The 22244-nt window shown below is 40.4% G+C and overlaps 1 protein-coding gene across 1 annotated transcript in view; it reads right to left on the bottom strand.

Moving 5' to 3' along the window:
* DNAH11 (dynein axonemal heavy chain 11) overlaps positions 1-22244 on the bottom strand; it is a 417881-nt gene that overhangs the window by 98085 nt on the left and 297552 nt on the right. Inside the window, exon 63 of the mRNA XM_030932862.1 lies at positions 5610-5776. Coding sequence (XP_030788722.1) covers positions 5610-5776 — 167 coding nt within the window. The remainder of the gene's footprint in view (positions 1-5609; positions 5777-22244) is intronic.

Genomic DNA, 22244 nt, shown 5'->3' with positions numbered 1-22244 from the left:
TGTTACGAGGCTCCATCTAATTGCTCTATTAAGTAGGGTCAACATGTTGTGAGTCGGGATGTTACTATGAGGTGGAGCTAAAAGAAAAAAGAAGGCTCACTCTTTGGAAAAGAACCATTTGCTAGAGAGAAAAGACAAGGCTGGAAGCACATGCCAAAAGCTGAAGTGAAATTAGTCATAACACCAAATGCCCATCTGGCCTCTAGAAACTGACCAACTGGCCTGTTCCTAAGATAAAAGGGTAATTTCCTATGGAGGTAATACTCCCAGTTTCTCCTAATGTTACAGTAACATAACAACTCATGTTTACGTAAGGCTTTACCTGTTCACAAAGTTTATTCATATAGATTCATTCTTGCCATTTTTTCATTTAACCCTTACAAGAGTTCTTCAAGGTAAATATCTCTATTTTATTGCATAGGACACAGAGGCTTAGAATTAGTGCTTATAATAACTAATAACTAATTATTGGCACAAATAACTCCACATATTTGCTCTGTCTGTAAACTGCTGAGTCAAAGCAATGAGTGGAGTGCAAAGGCTGCCTTGAACTTGCCTATGATTCTGTCCATCTGCCCAGCAAACAGCAATTTTGGATGGAAACAACTTTGGAAAACTGTGTAATTTGGACCCTCAAGGCTGTGTATGCCCACAGCCCCTGTCCTTTTCAGCCACTACCCTCTGTGTTACTGTTTTCTCCCTGTCCCATCCCTCAAACTCATGCCCCAGTGGTTGTACTTTCTGACAACCCTTCCCCCATACCCTTTAGTATCTTAGTTCTGTTTGGACCAAATTGCCTTATCTTCTCTAACTGCTTGTCTTAACCAAAACCAGGCTCTCCCCCAAGGGCAATGGCTGTCAACCCCAGGCTGGATATAGTACTTATGGGAGCGCTTGAAAAAGCTGCCAACATGCATAGCCCTTCCCCCAAGTGATTCAGCATCAATGGGCATCAATACATTTCAAAAGTTCTCTTTCACATGATTTTAATGAGAGGCTGGGGTGGGGTACAAGAGTCATTGTTCTAGAGTCTCATTTCACTTGAGGGCCTTCGCAAGTGGAAAGAGTTCATTTTCCTCCCTTCCCACCTCTCTCTCTCTTTTTCTTTCTTTCTGAAATAAGGTCTCACTCTGTCACCCAGTCGGGAGTTCAGTGGTGCCATCAAAGCTCGCTGTAACCTCTAATTCCTGAACTCAAGTGATCCTCCCTCCTCAGCCTCTTTGCCACCACACCTGGCTGGGTTTAAAATTTTTTTTTTGTATAGATAGGGTATCACTGTGTAGCCCAGACTGGTCTCAAACTCCTGGCCTCAAGGGATCCTCTTGCCTTGGCCTCCCAAAGCACTGGGAGACGTGAGCCACCACACCCAGCAGACAGTTAATTTTCTTAAGAATCCCATTACTGAAAAGTGGGTATGGGAAAGAGTTGCCATTCCTCTTTCTTCCCTGTAAGTCAACTCAAATCATGATTCTTCCATCTTTAAGTCAAAATGCCACCTTTAAGACCCGTGGACTCCAGATATACAATCTCTCATCTATTTCCTCATCTTTTGAATGATATAGCTATTGGTCCTTCTCGCCCTTCCAAGTTCTGCTTTCAATCTTTGACAACCTCAGTGCCCATGGAGATGACGAATCCCCTCTCTGGCCTTGACATCTTTCATGTTAAAGCACTGTATTTCCTTTCTACTCCAGCATGCCGGGGGAATTGAGGGAGGAAGAGGATGATATCAGAATCACCTGGGAAGATTATACAACGCCCCCATCCCTGGCTTTCGATATGCATACCCCTTCTTCCCATGATGGTGATATGTCTTTGGAGCGGTATTAGAGTGCCTCCTTTTTTGATGGGAAATGTTGTCCCAGACTTTGTAACAATCTGAAATTATTTCATCATTGAAAGCTAAAATTCCTGTGCCCAACTCTTTATGATTGTCTACATCTCTTCCACATCTTTAAACATAACACTTATTCTAATAAATACTATGAATACACCAGGCCTTTACCCTATTTACTGTTTTACTTTGGCAAAATATACTTAACATAAAATTTGTCATTTTAACCATTCTAAGTGTACAGTTCAAGTGGCATTAAGTACATTCACATTGTTGTACAACCATCATCATTATCTATCTCCAGAACTTTTTCATCTTCCCAAACTGAAACATACCTATTAAACAGTAACTCCCCATTCCTCCCTCTCCCAGCCCCTGGTAACCACCATTCCACTTTCTGCCTCTATGAATGTGAATGCTCTAGGTCCCTTGTAAAGTGGAAGTATTTGTCCTTTTGTGACCGGCTTATTTTAATTTTTTCTTTTTTGAGATGGCATCTCACTCTGTCGCCCAGGCTGGAGTACAGTGGCGCGACCTCGGTGCACTGCAACTTCCACCTCCTGGGTATAAGCAATTCTCCCGCCTCAGCCTCTTGAGTAGCTTGGATTACAGGCATCCACCACCATGCCTGGCTAATTTTCAGTAGAGACAAGGTTTCACCCTGTTGGCCAGGCTGGTCTTGAACTCCTGATCTCAAGTGATCCACCCGCCATGGCCACTCAAAGTGCTGGTATTACAGGCATTAGCCACCAGGCCCAGCTGTGACTGGCTAATTTCAGTTAGCTTAATATTGACAAGGTTCATCCGTGTTGTAGCATGTACCGAATTTCCTTCATTTTTGAGGCTGAATAACATTCTAGTGTATGTTTATACCTTGTAAACATAAGATAAAATCTATTCTGTCCATGGACACATGAATCACTTCCACCTTTTGGCTATTGTGAATAGTGCTGCTATAAACAATGGCATGCAAACATCTGTTTGAATTCCTATTTTTACTTCTTTGGGGTAGATACCGACAAGTAGAATTTCTGGATCATGTGGCAATTCTGTGTTTAAGGTTTTGGGAAACTTTAACTTCTGGCTAACCTCCCATCTCTTTTCAGCTGAAAGTGCTCCTCCCATTCCTTAACTGTTCTGCTAGTCACTGCAAGACTTTCCTCACCTCCTTTCTTTCTGGCTTACCTGCCTATAAACCTGGCTGGATTTGGCATTCTCTTTCCCCTCTTTTTACTCCTATACTTCGAATATTGCTGATGAAAACTTTATTACTGTGACTATAAACTCATCTTGTCCAAATGCATCTTGGGTTTCTTAAAGCTGTGTGGCGACTCTTACCATCTACTCGCCTGTTGCCCTTCACAGGTATTTTTGATATTTTTACCACTCTCCTCAAAGCTGTTCTTCTAATTTCAATTTTCTTTGGTTTGGCCAGCTTGCATTGCATTTTCCTACTTCCCTGAAGTAACAGAGACTAGCAGGTGTGACTGCTTCAATTTTCTATTAATATCTGTACCCATGTCCATCTTTGTCTCCATACCCCAGAAAGGGCTAGATACATAAACTAAGAATCTGTTTTAATCAATTGAGATGACAGTGTTATATAGAAAATAGAGTTCTGGAAATCAGGAGGTCTGATTTTCTACTCTCTATGACTGAAGTGGAGTCATTTGTCTGTCTGTTTTCTCATTTGTACAAGGAGTATCTTAAACTAGATGATTTTACATTGTGCAAATCTATTATTTCACTTGACTTATGGGTTTGAATTTTCAAATTTAGGGTAAGCTACTTTATACTTACATACAAAATGCTACACTTTAAGTCTGAAAGTAGCCTTTTAAATTTTCTAACAAATAACCCATAATATTAGTAAGAAAACAAAAGTTTCATGCTATTCAATAACATGATGATCTGAGTTTGATTTCAGTTATCACTTCTGTTTAAAGCACTTTTCCAACTATAACTCTGTAGTTTACATAATTAATTTTTATGTTCTTGTTGAAATCATCACTAAAATAAGAAAAACTATTTCCATCTTTCATCATAAGCAAAAATCAAATCAGGCCAGGTGTAGTGGCTCACACCTATAATTCCAGCATTTTGGGAGGCTGAGGCTGGTGGATCACCTGAGGTCAGGAGTTTGAGACCAGCCTGGGCAAATGGTAAAACCCCATCTCTACTAAAAATACAAAAAAATTAGCTGGGTGTGGTGGCAGGTGCCTATAATCCCAGCTACTTGGGAGGCCGAGGCAGTAGAATTGCTTGAACCTCGGTGGCGGAGGTTGCAGTGGGCCGAGACCGCACCATTGCACTCCAGCCTGGGCAACAAGAGGGAAACTCCATCTCAAAAAAACAAAATGAAACAAACAAAAAGCAAAACAAAAACAGAAAATCAAATCAAAATGGATTAAAGACTGAAATGTAAGACCTGAAACTATAAAACTTCTATAGGAAAAATTGGGAAAATGCTTCAGGACATCTGGGCAAAGATTTTTTGGGTAAGACCTCAAACAAACACAAAAATGGGATCGTATCAAGCTAAAAGGCTTCTGCCTAGCAAAGGAAACAACCAACAGAGTGAAAAGATAATCTAGAGAATAGAAGAAAATACTTGCAAACTATTCACCCAAAAAGGCACCAATAACCAGAATACATAAGAACTCAAACAACTCAATAGCAAAAAAAAAAAGCAAAAAACTTGATTGTAAAATGGTCAAAGGACTTGAATAGATATTTGTCTCAGAAGAAGATGTACAAATGGCCAATAGGTAACATGTGAAATGCTCAACATCACTGAGTCATCAGAGAAATGTAAATCCAAACCACAATGAGATATCATTTCACCTCAGTTAGAATGGCTATTATTAAAAAGACAGAAAATATTAAATGCTGGTGGGGATGTAGAGAAAAGGGAAAGCTTTTGTACTGCTGATGGAAATTTAAATTAATATAGCCACTACAGAAAACAGTATGGAGGTTCCTAAAAAAAATAAATAACTACCATATGATCCAGCAATCCAGTTGCTGAGCACATACCCAAAAGAAAGGAAATCAGTATGTCAAAGAGATATCTGCACTCCTATGTTTACTGCATCACTATTCACAAGAGCCAAGACACGGAATCAACTTAAGTGTTCATCAACAGATGAACTGGAGGACTTTATGTAAGTGAAATGAGCCAGGCACAAAAAGCTAAATATCGTGTGTTCTTACTCACATGTGGGAGCTAAAAAAGTGGATCTTATGAAGGTAGAGAGTAGAATGATGGTTACCAGAGAACTAGAGGGAGGGAAATGGGGGAGAGGGGATGCAGAGACGTTGGTTACCGCGTACAAAAATACAGTTAGAAGAAGTAAGTGCCAGTATTCAATAGCATAGTAGGGAAATCGTAGTTCATAATTTATTGTATAATTCAAATAGCTAGAAAGGAAGACTTATAGTGTTCCTAACACAGAGAGAAAAATAAATGTTTAAGGTGATAGATATCTTATGTACCCTGACTTGACCATTACACATTGTATACAGGTATCAAACTGTCACATTACCCCGAAAGACATATGAGTATTGTATATCAATGAAAACATTTTTAAAATAATGAAATATGAATGTTGTAAAAATAAGAAAACCTGCAGCACATAAGACACACCTTCACCGTGGAGTTTGTGGTCAGTTTTCGTTACAGAGGTCCAAAAGTGCCTGGCATATACGTGGGTTTTACTACTGAAATCTCAATATGATCTTTCTACCTGTTCGCAAGGTAAGGAATTGAACTTACCTTCTGTTGAAGAAAGGGAACCCACTTGCAGTGCACCAGCTCCTGGCGATACTGCTTTGTAAAGGGTCCGACATAAGACACAAATGCTGCCGTGAGAAGAACATCTCCACAGAGTGTCTTCTCTTGAGCTTCAAAGGACTTAATGGATTGACCCCAGCGAATCTTCTCTGACTGAAAGATGAAATTACTCAGCTGTAATTGTAGGGTGAACGTCAACTCCACAAACGCTTAATGCAATTACCTTATGGCACAGTTTATGTCCTTCCACACAGTCACTAGAAGGAACAGAGTGTAATGGTTTGGTGTGACTATTATAATCTCTCATGTGTTTGAAACCCATCATTATGATGGAGTTCTCATACTCTCCTCAGTGGAGTTTATCACAAAGTGACATTAGTTCTTTAACATCTCTTCTCACTGGACATCCCAACTCTTCCATTATGATTGAGGTCCTTCTTGAAAGGCTGACAGTCTCTCCCCTGTCCCTCTGGGAGTGAAGGATGACCAAGAGCTGTGGCCAAGAATGAGTGATGTTAGGATTACTTATTTATTTGACAAGGTCTGGTTCTATCGCCCATGATGGAATGCCATAGCACCATCTCAGCTCATGGCAACTTCTACCTCCTGGGCTCAAGCCATCTTCTCACTTCAGCCTCTCAAGTAGCTGGGACTACAGGCATGCATCACCATGCCTGGCAAATTTTTGTATTTTTTTGTAGAGATGGGGCTTCGCCATGTTGTCCAGGCTGGTCTCACACTCATGAGCTCAAGCAATCCACCTGCCTTGGCCTCCCAAAGTGTTGGGATTAAAGCGTGAGCCACCACACCTGGCCTGATATCAGGATTTTTAATATCAGCCTGGCTGCTCTCCATTCTTCCCACTACACTGCCCTAGTCAAACTTTTTATTTACTTACCTATTTTTAACATGCTGGCAATGGTCTGATTATAGACAAAGGGAAATGACAAACACAACTCTTCTTAATTAGTTAAAACATAAAGCTGAAATAGCCATCTATCCTGGATTCTACTGAAAGAGTAGCATTGGTAGTTACTAAAATCAGGTTAGTTTTCTAATATAATCATTAAATCAGTGGAGGAAGCTATGATCTATGTAAAAAGGTGGAAATCAGGACTTCACAACACCCTCCAAGAATGCTGTTGAAGTCCTTATATCTAGTTGGATGGCCATTTAAAATCTGATTTACAGGTTAAGTATGTGAAGCCCTTAATATTGGATTTGAATAAAACTGCAATAAATATGTATGGATTGACTGAACTGCAGGGTAGTTCACTAATTTATTTTGTTTCAAGGTACGCTAAAAATACAACATTTTAAGAACATACAGATTAATGGAACCTGAAAAGAAATCAGCAATTTGTTAGTACAAGCAAAGAGGCACCCTGTGGAATTTTGCTTTCCCCATGAAAGTAGATTGACCACAGAAAACAAAAATGATGTCCTAATGGATTGGAATGCCAGTTCCCTGCAAGCCATCTTAATATCTACAACACTGAGGTCGGAGGTCATGAAATTAGCATGTGAAAATGGTTATCAAAGTGGTTTCAAGATCATCTCCTTGCTTTGCTTGATAAAGATCACCCCTAGTTAACTATATAATTAAACACTAAGGAACTTCAGCTCTCTAGCCCTCTACAGAATTTATTACTTTCCTTCCTCAGCCACAGACAACATATCCATTAATTTTCAGGAGGAATCTCTCATTCACCTACCCTCCCATCTTTGTTGTTTTTGGTTTGTAAAGGATAAACAATAAAATGTACCCACCTCATTCTCCAAAACAGCTTTGAAATTTGAAGATTCACTAAACATAGACTTATTGGCTATCGAAATCATCAATAATTTTGCTATAGTATCCACGCAACATAAATCATTACTGACATTGGCTAACAAGAGTTTAAGAGTTGGAACATGTCCTATAATAAATTTCTCGACAGTTAAAAATCACTATAATTTTATTCTAATGCATTATAGATTGCCTGTAATGTCATCCTGGCTGGGGTGACCCATTTCTAATTTTGAACAGCTGTTCAACTCAGGAGTTAGTTAATGATTAAATATAAATTGCCTGATTTATTAGTCTGAATGGCTGAGCTTCCAGGTCAATGCTATATAGACAAAATCATCAGTCTTGATGTTTTTCAGAAGTTAACTGTCTCCTGTTCTAGTCAGAAAGAATTTATCCTGAAAGAAAAAGATCTGACATCTTCAATTAATCCTTTAAAAATATATATTTTTTTCTTAGTTAACATACTACAATCTTCTTTTCCTTTCCTTGTCTAAATCATCATGAGTAAGTAAAGCCTTTGGAAATATTGCTATATGTTAGAGACACATGGTAGGACCTGCTTTCCCCTTGATAAAACTTTCAGACATTCTGTAACTAGTCCAGGAAAACAGTCTAATTATATGACACTTTTTCTCAGGTACCTCAGAAATGGTGAACTCTTCACACTGCTTAAATCTTACCACTTTAAATGGCAGTAGTTTTAAGTACTAGTACTGATGAAATTTCTCAACTCACCTAAGAAAAGCAAGTCTTCAAAAGGCTCCAGAATTTTAATACAGGAGGCTCCCAAAACTCACCCATTTATTAATGTATTCATTCAGTAAATATCTAGTGACGCTGATGACACGCCGGGACTATTCTATATGCTTGGGATCAAGCAGTGCACAAAAAAGGTAAAGTTTCCTGTTCTTGAGAAGCTCATATTTCAGTTGGGGAAAAAAAAGACCAAAAAAAGTATTTGTGCCTATGCATACATGTGCGACTATGTTCATGCAATAAATGCTACCAAAAAATGGTAACAGAGCAAGTGGAGAAAATAGAGATGCGTATGTGTGCTTGTATGTGTGTGTGTGTGAATGAGTGGGGGGGACTCATGTGTGTTGGATGAAGGCTCTTTAATGTGGGGAAGTCAGAGAAAACCAATTGATAATGAGAACTTTCAGCAGAACCTGACAAAGAGCCAGTGATGTGATTGTCTGGGAAAGGCTAAGGCACAAAGAAGGAGAGTGCCTGGAAGTATGAGGGAGAGACAGAAGGCCAGTGAAGACAGGGCAAAAGAGAAGTGGCAGAGGTGAGGACAGGGGGGTATCCAGGAGACAGATCATCATGTAGGGCCTAGTAGGTCAGTAAAGCCTTTAGACTGGACTTTGAGTGATTAATTAGTTATCGGGGAGTTCTGAGTGAAGGGGTGAGGGGAATGTACTTAAGTTTGTAAAATATCACCCGGCTGCAATGAGGGAAATAAGCTTTAGGAGGTAATGGTGGGGCCTGCAGAGGCACCCTAGGGGAGAGATGCCAGCAGCCTGGACCAGCATGGTGAGGTGAAGAGAATGCGAAGTGCTGGGATTTGGAATGAACCTGAAAAGCAGAGTCAACAGAATATGCTGATGGACTGGATGTCAGAAAGAGTCATGGGTGATTCAAAAGATTTGGGCCAGAAAAACTGGAAGAACAGAATTGCAGTTACTGAGATGGAATGGAGAGGGGATTTGCAGGGTGAATTATGAGTTTCTGCATAATGAACTATGCATTTCAGAGAGAGAGTGTATTTCAACTTGTGGTGAATTAAATCTGTGGTAATAATTTAGGGTTTTAAAAATCTACTAAAGGCTGGGTGTGGTGGCTCACACCTGTAATCCTAGCACTTTGGGAGGCTGAGGTGGGCAGATCATGAGGTCAGGAGATCAAGATCATCCTGGCTAACACGGTGAAACCCTGCTCTATTAAAAATACAAAAAAATTAGCTGGGCATGGTGGCGGGTGCCTGTAGTCCCAGCTACTCGGGAGGCTGAGGCAGGAGAATAGCATGAACCTAGCAGGTGGGGTGAGCCGAGATCGCGCCACTGCACTCCAGCCTGGGTGACAGAGTGAGACTCCTTCTCAAAAAAAAAAAAAAAAAAAAAAAAAAAAAAAAAAAAAAATCTACTACAAGAAATGAAGCTATCACCTAGCTATCCTAAAACATGTTTCCCCCTTTCTTGCTAAGAGAACCCTGAATCTGAATAGTATGGTAATGCACCCAGTTCCATGAGATGAACAGTGACTTCCTAAGCCAGTGATGATAGCCCCATTCCCCCTTTTCTAGACACTTTTTTTTTTTTTTTTTTTTTGGGCAGGAGGTGTGGGGTGGAGTTAAGAGTTTATCTAGTTCTGACTAAAGAAACTTAAGTGGGGGTCTGTCAGAGACATTTCCAGAAAAACGTAAGATTTTCTCATAAAAGGAGAAAACCCCAGCTGATATAGATTGTTCCCTTTCTCTGCTGTCTCTCTGAATCTGAAGGTGTAGCAACTGTCTTGAGACCATGAGGCAAAATGCATGAGGGTGAATGACCACTTGCTAAGTGTGGAGAGGCAGAGGGCAACAAAGAGCTTAGGTGGCTAGTCACTAATCATCTGGATCAACACTGATAATGGTCTAGCCTTAGCATTTTCTGTAATATGTGAAAAATAAGCTCCCATTTGTTTGAGCCACTGTAAAAGTTAGATATCACCTCCAGCCAAATGCATTTTCTAATAGTGCAGTTACATATTTTAGTGCAGTTATACGTTTGTCAGCTAAAGGCATTTCTAATAATACAGTTATATACTTTTTAATTATACACTGTTTCTACCTTTTAGTTATGTATTTTATATACTTTCTAATAGTGCAGTTATAGACTTTATACTTTAAAAAGTAACTACTTTATTGAGATATAATTCACATACCATGAAATTCACCCTTTAAAATATACAGTAGAGTGGTTTTTACTATCTATATAAACTTGCACAATTATCTCCTCTAGCTCATTTTAGTACATTTCCCTCACCCCAAAGACAAACCGTGTATCCAGTAGTAGTCACTCCCCAAACCCCACACCCTTGTCCAGCCACTGGCAACCATTAGTCTATTTTGCATCTATAAAGTAGCCTGTTCTGGACATTTCGTACACAGGTAGAATGTGCCTCTGTATGATATATGATATCACATATCATGTCATATGTGACCTTTTGTGTCTGGCTTCTTTCTTTTAGCATGATCTTTTCAAGACTCATACATTGTAGCATAACTCAGTATTCATTTTTATAGATGCATACTATTACATTATATGGATAAACATTTTATTTATCCATTTATCAATTAATGGACATTTGGGTTGTTTCTGTTTTTAGCTATTATGAATAATACTGCCATGAACATTTGCATATGAGCTTTTTAATGGACATTTATTTTCATTTATTTGGGGTATATACCTATGAGTAGATGACTGCATCACACGCTAACTTTATGTTTAATGTTTTGAAGAACTGCAGAACTGTTTTCCAAAGAGGCGGAACCATTTTACATTCCAATCAGCATTTCTCCATATTGTTTGCCAATACTATTACTGCCCATATTTTTTATTACAGTCATCCTGGTGGTTATGAAGTGGTATCTGATTGTTGTGGTTTCAATTTGCATTTCCCTAATGACTAATGGAGTTGAGCATCTTTGCATGTGCTCTCTGCGTATCTTGTATGGTGAAATGTCTATTCACATCCTATTCTTATTTTAAAATTTGGTTATTTATCTCTTTGACTTTTGTTAGGATATACTTGAACATACATTATGTCTTTTGAGCATCATCACAACCTTGTAAGGGAAACATTATCCACATCCCTGTTTTAGACACAAGAAAACAAAGTTGAAGACGTTCGGTGATTTCCCCAGAACTGTTGAATGCCACATTGTAGAGCAAACACAATCTGTGAACACTGATGTCACAGAACATATGTTCCTCTACCACTCACGTTCAAGCAAGAGAATAAGAATTATAAAAAACCTTTACCTAATGGAATACCTATTAACATTAGCATGTCAGTCACCTATAAAAAGATGTAACAACAAAACCATAAGCCAACCAGGTTTAACTTGAAATAAATCATTTGCTGCTAGAATTCAACAGCTAATGTATATTAAAAGGATCAGACAACAAACAGTTCAATTTCACAATTATCTAGCAGCCATCCTGAGTTTTATAACCTATTTCAAGAAAACCATGCTTTATTTTTGTTTTCTTTATTTTTTTTTATTTTTTTATTTTATTTTATTTTATTTTATTTTATTTTATTTTTATTTTATTTTATTTTTTATTATACTTTAAGTTCTAGGGTACATGTGCATAACGTGCAGGTTTGTTACATATGTATACTTATGCCATGTTGGTGTGCTGCACCCATCAACTCGTCAGCACCCATCAATTCATCATTTATATCATGTATAACTCCCCAATGCAATCCCTCCCTCCTCCCCCCTCCCCCCTCCCCATGATAGGCCCCAGTGCGTGATGTTCCCCTTCCCGAGTCCAAGTGATCTCATTCTTCAGTTCCCACCTATGAGTGAGAACATGCGGTGTTTGGTTTTCTGTTCTTGTGATAGTTTGCTAAGAATGATGGTTTCCAGCTGCATCCATGTCCCTACAAAGGACAGGAACTCATCCTTTTTTATGGCTGCATAGTATTCCATGGTGTATATGTGCCACATTTTCTTAATCCAGTCTGTCACAGATGGACATTTGGGTTGATTCCAAGTCTTTGCTATTGTGAATAGTGCCGCAATAAACATACGTGTACATGTGTCTTTGTAGTAGAATTTATAATCCTTTGGGTATATACCCAGTAGTGGGATGGCTGGGTCATATGGTACATCTAGTTCTAGATCCTTGAGGAATTGCCATACTGTTTTCCATAATGGTTGAACTAGTTTACAATCCCACCAACAGTGTAAAAGTGTTCCTATTTCTCCACATCCTCTCCAACACCTGTTGTTTCCTGACTTCTTAATGATTGCCATTCTAACTGGTGTGAGATGGTATCTCATTGTGGTTTTGATTTGCATTTCTCTGATGGCGAGTGATGATGAGCATTTTTTCATGTGTCTGTTGGCTGTATGAATATCTTCTTTTGAGAAATGTCTGTTCATATCCTTTCCCCACTTTTTGATGGGGTTGTTTGTTTTTTTCTTGTAAATTTGTTTGAGTTCTTTGTAGATTCTGGATATTAGCCCTTTGTCAGATGAGTAGGTTGCAAAAATTTTCTCCCATTCTGTAGGTTGCCTGTTCACTCTGATGGTAGTTTCTTTTGCTGTGCAGAAGCTCTTTAGTTTAATTAGATCCCATTTGTCAATTTTTGCTTTTGCTGCCGTTGCTTTTGGTGTTTTAGACATGAAGTCCTTGCCCATGCCTATGTCCTGAATGGTACTACCTAGATTTTCTTCTAGGGTTTTTATGGTATTAGGTCTAACATTTAAGTCTCTAATCCATCTTGAATTAATCTTCGTATAAGGGGTAAGGAAAGGATCCAGTTTCAGCTTTCTACTTATGGCTAGCCAATTTTCCCAGCACCATTTATTAAATAGGGAATCCTTTCCCCATTTCTTGTTTCTCTCAGGTTTGTCAAAGATCAGATGGCTGTAGATGTGCGGTATTATTTCTGAGGACTCTGTTCTGTTCCATTGGTCTATATCTCTGTTTTGGTAGCAGTACCATGCTGTTTTGGTTACTGTAGCCTTGTAGGATAGTTTGAAGTCAGGTAGCGTGACGCCTCCAGCTTTGTCCTTTTGACTTAGGATTGTCTTGGCAATGCGGGCTCTTTTTTGGTTCCATATGAACTTTAAAGCAGTTTTTTCCAATTCTGTGAAGAAACTCATTGGTAGCTTGATGGGGATGGCATTGAATCTATAAATAACCTTGGGGAGTATGGCCATTTTCACGATATTGACTCTTCCTATCCATGAGCATGGTATGTTCTTCCATTTGTTTGTGTCCTCTTTGATTTCACTGAGCAGTGGTTTGTAGTTCTCCTTGAAGAGGTCCTTTACATCCCTTGTAAGCTGGATTCCTAGGTATTTGATTCTCTTTGAAGCAATTGTGAATGGAAGTTCATTCCTGATTTGGCTCTCTGCTTGTCTGTTACTGGTGTATAAGAATGCTTGTGATTTTTGCACATTAATTTTGTATCCTGAGACTTTGCTGAAGTTGCTTATCAGCTTAAGGAGATTTTGGGCTGAGACGATGGGGTTTTCTAAATATACAATCATGTCATCTGCAAACAGGGACAATTTGACTTCTTCTTTTCCTAACTGGATACCCTTGATTTCTTTCTCTTGCCTGTTTGCCCTAGCCAGAACTTCCAACACTATGTTGAATAGGAGTGGTGAGAGAGGGCATCCCTGTCTTGTGCCAGTTTTCAAAGGGAATTTTTCCAGTTTTTGCCCATTCAGTATGATATTAGCTGTGGGTTTGTCATAAATAGCTCTTATTATTTTGAGGTATGTTCCATCAATACCGAATTTATTGAGCGTTTTTATCATGAAGGGCTGTTGAATTTTGTCAAAAGCCTTTTCTGCATCTATTGAGACAATCATGTGGTTCTTGTCTTTGGTTCTGTTTATATGCTGGATTACGTTTATTGATTTGCGAATGTTGAACCAGCCTTGCATCCCAGGGATGAAGCCCACTTGATCATGGTGGATAAGCTTTTTGATGTGCTGCTGAATCCGGTTTGCCAGTATTTTATTGAGAATTTTTGCATCGATGTTCATCAGGGATATTGGTCTAAAATTCTCTTTTTTTGTTGTGTCTCTGCCAGGCTTTGGTATCAGGATGATGTTGGCCTCATAAAATGAGTTAGGGAGGATTCCCTCTTTTTCTATTGATTGGAATCGTTTCAGAAGGAATGGTACCAGCTCCTCCTTGTACCTCTGGTAGAATTCAGCTGTGAATCCATCTGGTCCTGGACTTTTTTTGGTTGGTAGGCTATTAATTGTTGCCTCAATTTCATAGCCTGCTATTGGTCTATTCAGGGATTCAACTTCTTCCTGGTTTAGCCTTGGGAGAGTGTAAGTGTCCAGGAAATTATCCATTTCTTCTAGATTTTCTAGTTGATTTGCGTAGAGGTGTTTATAGTATTCTCTGATGGTAGTTTGTATTTCTGTGGGGTCAGTGGTGATATCCCCTTTATCATTTTTTATTGCATCTATTTGATTCCTCTCTCTTTTCTTCTTTATTAGCCTTGCTAGCGGTCTGTCAATTTTGTTGATCTTTTCAAAAAACCAACTCCTGGATTCATTGATTTTTTTGGAGGGTTTTTTGTGTCTCTATCTCCTTCAGTTCGGCTCTGATCTTAGTTATTTCTTGCCTTCTGCTAGCTTTTGAATGTGTTTGCTCTTGCCTCTCTAGTTCTTTTAATTGTGATGTTAGAGTGTCAATTTTAGATCTTTCCTGCTTTCTCTTGTGGGCATTTAGTGCTATAAACTTCCCTCTACACACTGCTTTAAATGTGTCCCAGAGATTCTGGTATGTTGTATCTTTGTTCTCATTGGTTTCAAAGAACATCTTTATTTCCGCTTTCATTTCGTTATGTACCCAGTAGTCATTCAGGAGCAGGTTGTTCAGTTTCCATGTAGTTGAGCGGTTTTGATTGAGTTTCTTAGTCCTGAGTTCTAGTTTGATTGCACTGTGGTCTGAGAGACAGTTTCTTATAATTTCTGTTCTTGTACATTTGCTGAGGAGTGCTTTACTTCCAATTATGTGGTCAATTTTGGAATAAGTGCGATGTGGTGCTGAGAAGAACGTATATTCTCTTGATTTGGGGTGGAGAGTTCTATAGATGTCTATTAGGTCCGCTTGGTGCAGAGATGAGTTCAATTCCTGGATATCCTTGTTAACTTTCTGTCTCGTTGATCTGTCTAATGTTGACAGCGGAGTGTTGAAGTCTCCCATTATTATTGTATGGGAGTCTAAGTCTCTTTGTAAGTCTCTAAGGACTTGCTTTATGAATCTGGGTGCTCCTGTATTGGGTGCATATATATTTAGGAGAGTTAGCTCTTCCTGTTGAATTGATCCCTTTACCATTATGTAATGGCCTTCTTTGTCTCTTTTGATCTTTGATGGTTTAAAGTCTGTTTTATCAGAGACAAGGATTGCAACCCCTGCTTTTTTTTGTTCTCCATTTGCTTGGTAGATCTTCCTCCATCCCTTTATTTTGAGCCTATGTATGTCTCTGCATGTGAGATGGGTCTCCTGAATACAGCAGACTGATGGGTCTTGACTCTTTATCCAGTTTGCCAGTCTGTGTCTTTTAATTGGAGCATTTAGTCCATTTACATTTAAGGTTAATATTGTTATGTGTGAACTTGATCCTGCCATTATGTGTCCGGAGCCATGAGGCCCGGAATTAGCCGACCTCTGTTGCTTGATCTCCGCAAAGCGGAGACAAGAGGGCGCATTCCCGGGTTCTTTATTTATAAACCCTTCCCGCGCGCGCCCAAAGTTTCTCCCGCGCGCGCCTAAGTTTCTCCCGCGCGCGCCTAAGTTTCTCCCGCGCGCGCCAAAACTGTTCCCACGCGCCAACCTTTCCCGCGCGCGCCAACCTTTCCCACGCGCGCGCAAACATTTTCCCGCCCAGGAAGATATGCAGCCCAGGGCGCAGGTGCGATCCCGCGCCCGGGAAAAGTACAAACCCACGGCGCATGCGCGATTGTAATTTGAGAAGATCCGGCCCCTATCACCGCCCTGGCCCAACCTCTTCCCCTGCCAGCCTATATAAGGCATGACCCTACACTCAATAAACGAGACTTGATCAGGCTGTTTGTCTTGTCTCCATTTCTTGTGTTTTCTTGTCTCCTCCATTCCCACTCCCCCTTCCAGGGCCCGTTCGACTGTCCTGCAGGTCGGGACACCTGGCGCCCGAACAGGGACCTGGACACAAGGGAAAAAGTGAGGAAGAAGGCACTAAAGTCGGCCGAAAGTGAAAGTGGAAAGAAATTCCTCCGGACGTCGCGGGAGCCTGCCGCGTTGGAACCAGAGGTGAGTAATAGTGTCTGATTATGGGACAAGAATTAAGCCAGCATCAAATTTATGTAGGGCAATTAAAAGAGGCTTTAAAAACACGAGGAGTAAAGGTTAAAAGTAATGATTTGTTTAAGTTTTTTGATTTTGTAAAAGAAACCTGCCCTTGGTTTCCACAAGAAGGGACCATTGACGTAAATAGGTGGCGTAGGGTGGGAGACTGTTTTCAAGATTACTATAGTACTTTTGGACCAGAAAAGGTTCCGGTGACAGCTTTTTCTTATTGGAATCTAATCAGAGATATAATAGATAAAAAGGAAAAAGAAAAAGATCCTGAGGTAATGGCAGTGGTTACTCAGACTGAGGAAATATTAAGAGGCAGCTCCCAAACCGACCTCGAAAAACCCATACCTAATAAAGAAATAGACCTTATATCTCTACAAAGTGACGAGGAAGAGGCTGGGGTCCCCTCAATGACAAATATAGAAACATCAAATAAGGAAAAGTTCAAAAAATACCCAGTTTTACCTACAACTAATGAAAGCAAAAGTAAAAATAACCTTAACTGTTCAGAAGTAAACTGGGATAATTTAGAGGAAGGGGCAGCAAAATATTATAATTCTGACTGGCCACAAACTCTTACTTATCCCCCTCCCTATAATAAGGCTTCTGCCCCCGCAGTTATGGCAGTAATAGACCCAAAAGAGGAGCTTAGAGAAAAAATTGCACAGCTTGAAGAGCAAATAAAGCTCGAAGAACTACATCAGTCTTTAATCACTAGATTGCAGAAATTAAGGACAGGAAGTGAGAGCGTTCAATACCCTAAAGGAATAGAGAAACCCTCTCACCCTCAGAGACCCGGACAGCATGTCCCAAAAGGAAGGTCGCTTGGTAGTAGGGATAGGGAGGATTCCTCTCCTCGAGATGTTTTTCCAGTAACGGAAACTACAGATACGCAGGGTCGAGCCTGGAGACACCACAATGGGTTTGAATTTACTGTAATAAAAGAACTAAAAACTGCTGTCTCGCAATACGGAGCTACTGCCCCGTACACCCTGGCCATAGTCGAATCTGTGGCCGAAAATTGGCTCACTCCCATAGATTGGAATACCTTAGTTAGAGCAGTTCTTTCCGGAGGCGACCATCTGATTTGGAAGTCAGAATTTTATGAAAATTGTAGAGATACGGCCAAGAGAAACCAACAAGCCGGAAATGGTTGGGATTTTGATATGCTAACTGGCTCGGGTAATTACACAGAAACCGATGCTCAGATGCAGTATGATCCTGGACTGTTTTCTCAAATCCAGGCAGCGGCTACCAAAGCCTGGAGAAAACTTCCTGTTAAGGGGGATCCAGGAGCCTCGCTCACGGGGGTCAAACAAGGACCTGATGAGCCTTTTGCAGACTTTGTACATAGACTTTTAACCACAGCCAGCAGAATATTTGGAAATGCCGAGGCAGGGGTGGATTATGTAAAACAGCTAGCTTACGAAAACGCTAACCCGGCTTGTCAGGCAGCAATCAGACCTTATAGAAAGAAAACAGACTTAACAGGTTACATCCGCCTCTGTTCAGACATAGGGCCCTCATATCAACAGGGTTTGGCTATGGCTGCTGCCTTTAGTGGACAAACCGTAAAAGACTTCCTCGCCAGTAAAAATAAGAATAGCAAGGGGTGCTTCAAGTGTGGAAAATTGGGACACTTCGCTAGGGATTGTAAGGGAGAGCTAGCTAAGACCTTAGAGGCAAAAGCTCCAGGCCTCTGCCCTAGGTGTAAAAGAGGAAAACATTGGTCCAATGAATGTAAATCTAAAATTGACAATCAAGGAAATCCCCTAACACCTCAACAGGGAAACGGATTGAGGGGCCGGCCCCAGGCCCCGAAACAAGCTTATGGGGCGGTCAGTTTTGTACCAACCAACAACAATCCGTTTCACAGCTTAGTAGAGCAACCCCAGGAAGCGCAGGATTGGACCTCTGTTCCACCTCCCACACAGTATTAACCCCTGAAATGGGACCTCAGGCCCTAAGTACGGGTATATATGGGCCCCTACCCTCAAACATGTTTGGATTAATCCTGGGAAGAAGCAGCGTCATCATGAAAGGCCTACAGGTCTTTCCAGGAATAGTGGATAGTGATTATATAGGAGAAATCAAAATCATGGCCAAGGCTATTGACAACATCATTATCATTCCTCAAGGGGATAGAATAGCGCAGTTACTCCTGTTACCATTGCTAAAAACAGTTAATAAAGTCCAATCGCCCCTAAGGGGAAAGGGAGGATTCGGATCCTCAGACATCTACTGGGTACAGCCCATTACTAATCAAAAACCCTCTCTCACCTTGTGGCTAGACGGAAAGTTATTTACAGGACTGATAGACACAGGGGCCGATGTAACAATTATTAAAGAGCAAGATTGGCCCTCCAGTTGGCCCACTTCAGAGACCTTAACAAATTTACGAGGAATCGGGCAAAGTAATAACCCTAGACAAAGTTCCAAATATCTCACCTGGAGAGATCAAGAAAGTAATTCCGGTCTCATTAAGCCATTTGTTATCCCTGATTTGCCTGTTAACCTTTGGGGTAGAGATCTTCTCTCCCAAATGAGGGTCATGATGGGTAGCCCAAATGATATAGTCACTGCACAAATGTTGGCTCAGGGCTACCACCCTGGAAAAGGGTTAGGAAAAAGAGAAGATGGCATTTTACAGCCAATCCCAGCCATAGGAAAATTGGATAAAATGAGGCTTGGAAATTTTTAACCGTGGCCATTGACATGCCTGCACCCCAAAAATTTGCTGATCCAATCACTTGGAAGTCAGATGAACCCGTTTGGGTTGATCAATGGCCACTAACCAATGAGAAGCTTGCCGCTGCCCAACAGTTAGTGCAGGAACAATTAGAGGCAGGACACATCACAGAAAGCAACTCTCCTTGGAACACCCCCATATTCGTCATAAAAAAGAAATCTGGAAATTGGAGACTCTTACAAGATCTAAGAGCAGTAAATGCTACTATGGTCCTTATGGGCGCCTTACAGCCAGGGCTACCCTCTCCGGTAGCAATCCCTCAAGGATATTTTAAAATTATCATAGACCTTAAAGATTGCTTTTTTACAATTCCCCTTCATCCTACTGACCAAAAACGATTCGCCTTTAGCTTACCATCTGTAAATTTCAAAGAACCAATGAAACGATACCAATGGAAAGTGTTACCTCAAGGTATGGCCAACAGTCCCACCTTGTGCCAAAAATATGTGGCTACGGCCATACACTCAGTTAGAGAGACATGGAAACAAATGTATATTATACACTATATGGATGACATTCTTATAGCAGGAAAAATGGGAGAACAAGTTTTACAGTGTTTTGCTCAACTCAAGCAAGAACTAACCACGGCGGGTTTACAAATAGCTCCAGAAAAAATACAACTACAAGACCCTTATACATATTTAGGTTTTCAAATAAATGGACCTAAAATTACAAATCAAAAGGCCGTTATCCGTAAAGATAAGTTACAAACCCTCAATGATTTCCAAAAGCTCCTTGGAGACATAAATTGGCTTCGGCCCTACTTAAAACTCACCACAGGAGACTTAAAACCCTTATTCGACACCCTGAGAGGTGACCCCAGCCCTAAGTCCCTTAGGTCGTTATCAAAAGAAGCTCTTTTATCACTTAATAAAGTAGAGGCGGCCATTGCTGAGCAATTTGTTACTAACATAGACTATTCACAGCCATTAACCCTTTTAATATTTAACACAACACTAACACCTACTGGTTTATTCTGGCAAAATAACCCTATTATGTGGGTCCACTTGCCTTCATCTCCCAAAAAGGTATTACTCCCCTATTATGATGCCATAGCAGATTTAATTATTCTAGGGAGAGACAATAGCAAAAAATATTTTGGAATTGAACCCTCTATGATCATACAACCTTATTCTAAGCCACAAATCCATTGGTTGATGCAAAATACTGAAACGTGGCCGATTGCTTGCGCCTCTTATGCTGGCAACTTAGATAACCATTATCCACCAAACAGGCTTATTCAATTTTGTAAGCTGCATGCTTTTGTCTTCCCTCATGTTACCAGTAAAACACCTTTAGACAATGCCTTATTAGTATTCACTGATGGGTCATCCACAGGAACTGCTGCATACACCTTTGCAGACACCACTGTTAAATTCAAAACCAGCCATACTTCAGCTCAGCTAGTAGAATTGCAGGCCCTAATCGCAGTACTGTCAGCCTTCCCTAATCAGGCCCTTAATATTTATACTGACAGTGCATATTTAGCTCACTCAATATCTTTACTTGAGACCGTAGCACAAATCAAACATGTCTCAGACACAGCCAAGTTATTTTTACAATGCCAACAATTAATACATGACAGATCAACACCTTTCTTTCTTGGACATATTAGAGCTCATTCAGGATTACCAGGACCTCTATCCCAGGGCAATCAACTGGCTGATATGGCAACCAAGACGGTAGCCATAGCTACAAATACAAACCTAGCCCAAGCACAGGCTATTCATGCCTTACACCATCTTAATGCTCAAACTTTGAGACTGATGTTTAAAATAACTAGAGAACAAGCAAGACAAATAGTTAAACAATGTCAGACCTGTATAACATACCTGCCAGTCCCTCACTTAGGAATTAACCCAAGAGGACTAGTTCCCAACATGATTTGGCAAATGGATGTCACTCATTATTCAGAATTCGGTAACTTAAAATACATCCACGTATGTATAGATACATTTAGTGGATTTATACTGGCCACCCTACAAACAGGCGAAGCTACCAAACATGTCATAGCTCATTTACTACACTGTTTTTCCATAGTTGGAAAGCCTAAACAACTAAAAACAGACAATGGTCCTGGTTATACATCCAAAGCCTTTCAAGACTTTTGTCTTAAATTACAAATAAAACACATTACTGGAATTCCCTATAACCCTCAAGGACAAGGAATAGTTGAAAGAGCACACCTATCCTTAAAAACCACCATTGACAAAATAAAAAGGGGAGAATGGTACCCTACTAAGGGCACCCCTAGAAATATCCTTAATCACACACTTTTTATTTTAAATTTTTTAAATTTGGACAACCTGAACAGATCAGCAGCCGATCGATTTTGGCATTCCGAGTCCAAAAAACAATTTGCCACGGTTAAATGGAAAGACCCCTTAGACAACACATGGCATGGTCCAGACCCAGTGTTAATCTGGGGAAGAGGCTCAGTTTGTGTTTTTTCTCAAACTCATGATGCAGCCAGATGGCTACCAGAGCGACTGGTAAGACAGGTACCTAATAATAACCAATCCAGGGAGTGATTTTCTCCCTGAGAGTACTCTTTTCCTCTATTGCAGAGATGAACTTCAACTACAAGCCCCTCTGGACCATGGTGCTGATTTGCCAAGCACTCCAGGTATATGCCGGCTTTGGTAATCCCCATGAGGCCCGTAAATATATACGACAACGATACGGTAAGCCCTGTGATTGTTTGGGGGGATATGTGACCTCCCTTCCAAATACGTACATCTCAGCTGTGTCCTGCTCCGCTTACACAGCATACCTGTCTAGTGACTCTCTTAAGTGGAGGTGTGTGTCAACCCCAAGAATATTTAGTGGAGGGGATACCACAACCTGCCCTTGTGACACATTTGAGACTGCTATGCATAGTTCCTGCTACACTACTTATTTAGAATGTACCTCTGGCGGTAAAACATACTATACTGCTATCCTAACAAGATCTAGAACCCCTACTATAGGGGCCAATAGTGTCCCTA

This window comes from Rhinopithecus roxellana, chromosome 6, assembly GCF_007565055.1.
Source record: "Rhinopithecus roxellana isolate Shanxi Qingling chromosome 6, ASM756505v1, whole genome shotgun sequence".
Lineage (NCBI taxonomy): Eukaryota > Metazoa > Chordata > Mammalia > Primates > Cercopithecidae > Rhinopithecus > Rhinopithecus roxellana.
The sequence above is the reverse complement of the archived record's forward strand: the minus strand, read 5'-3'. Positions and strand labels throughout refer to the sequence as shown.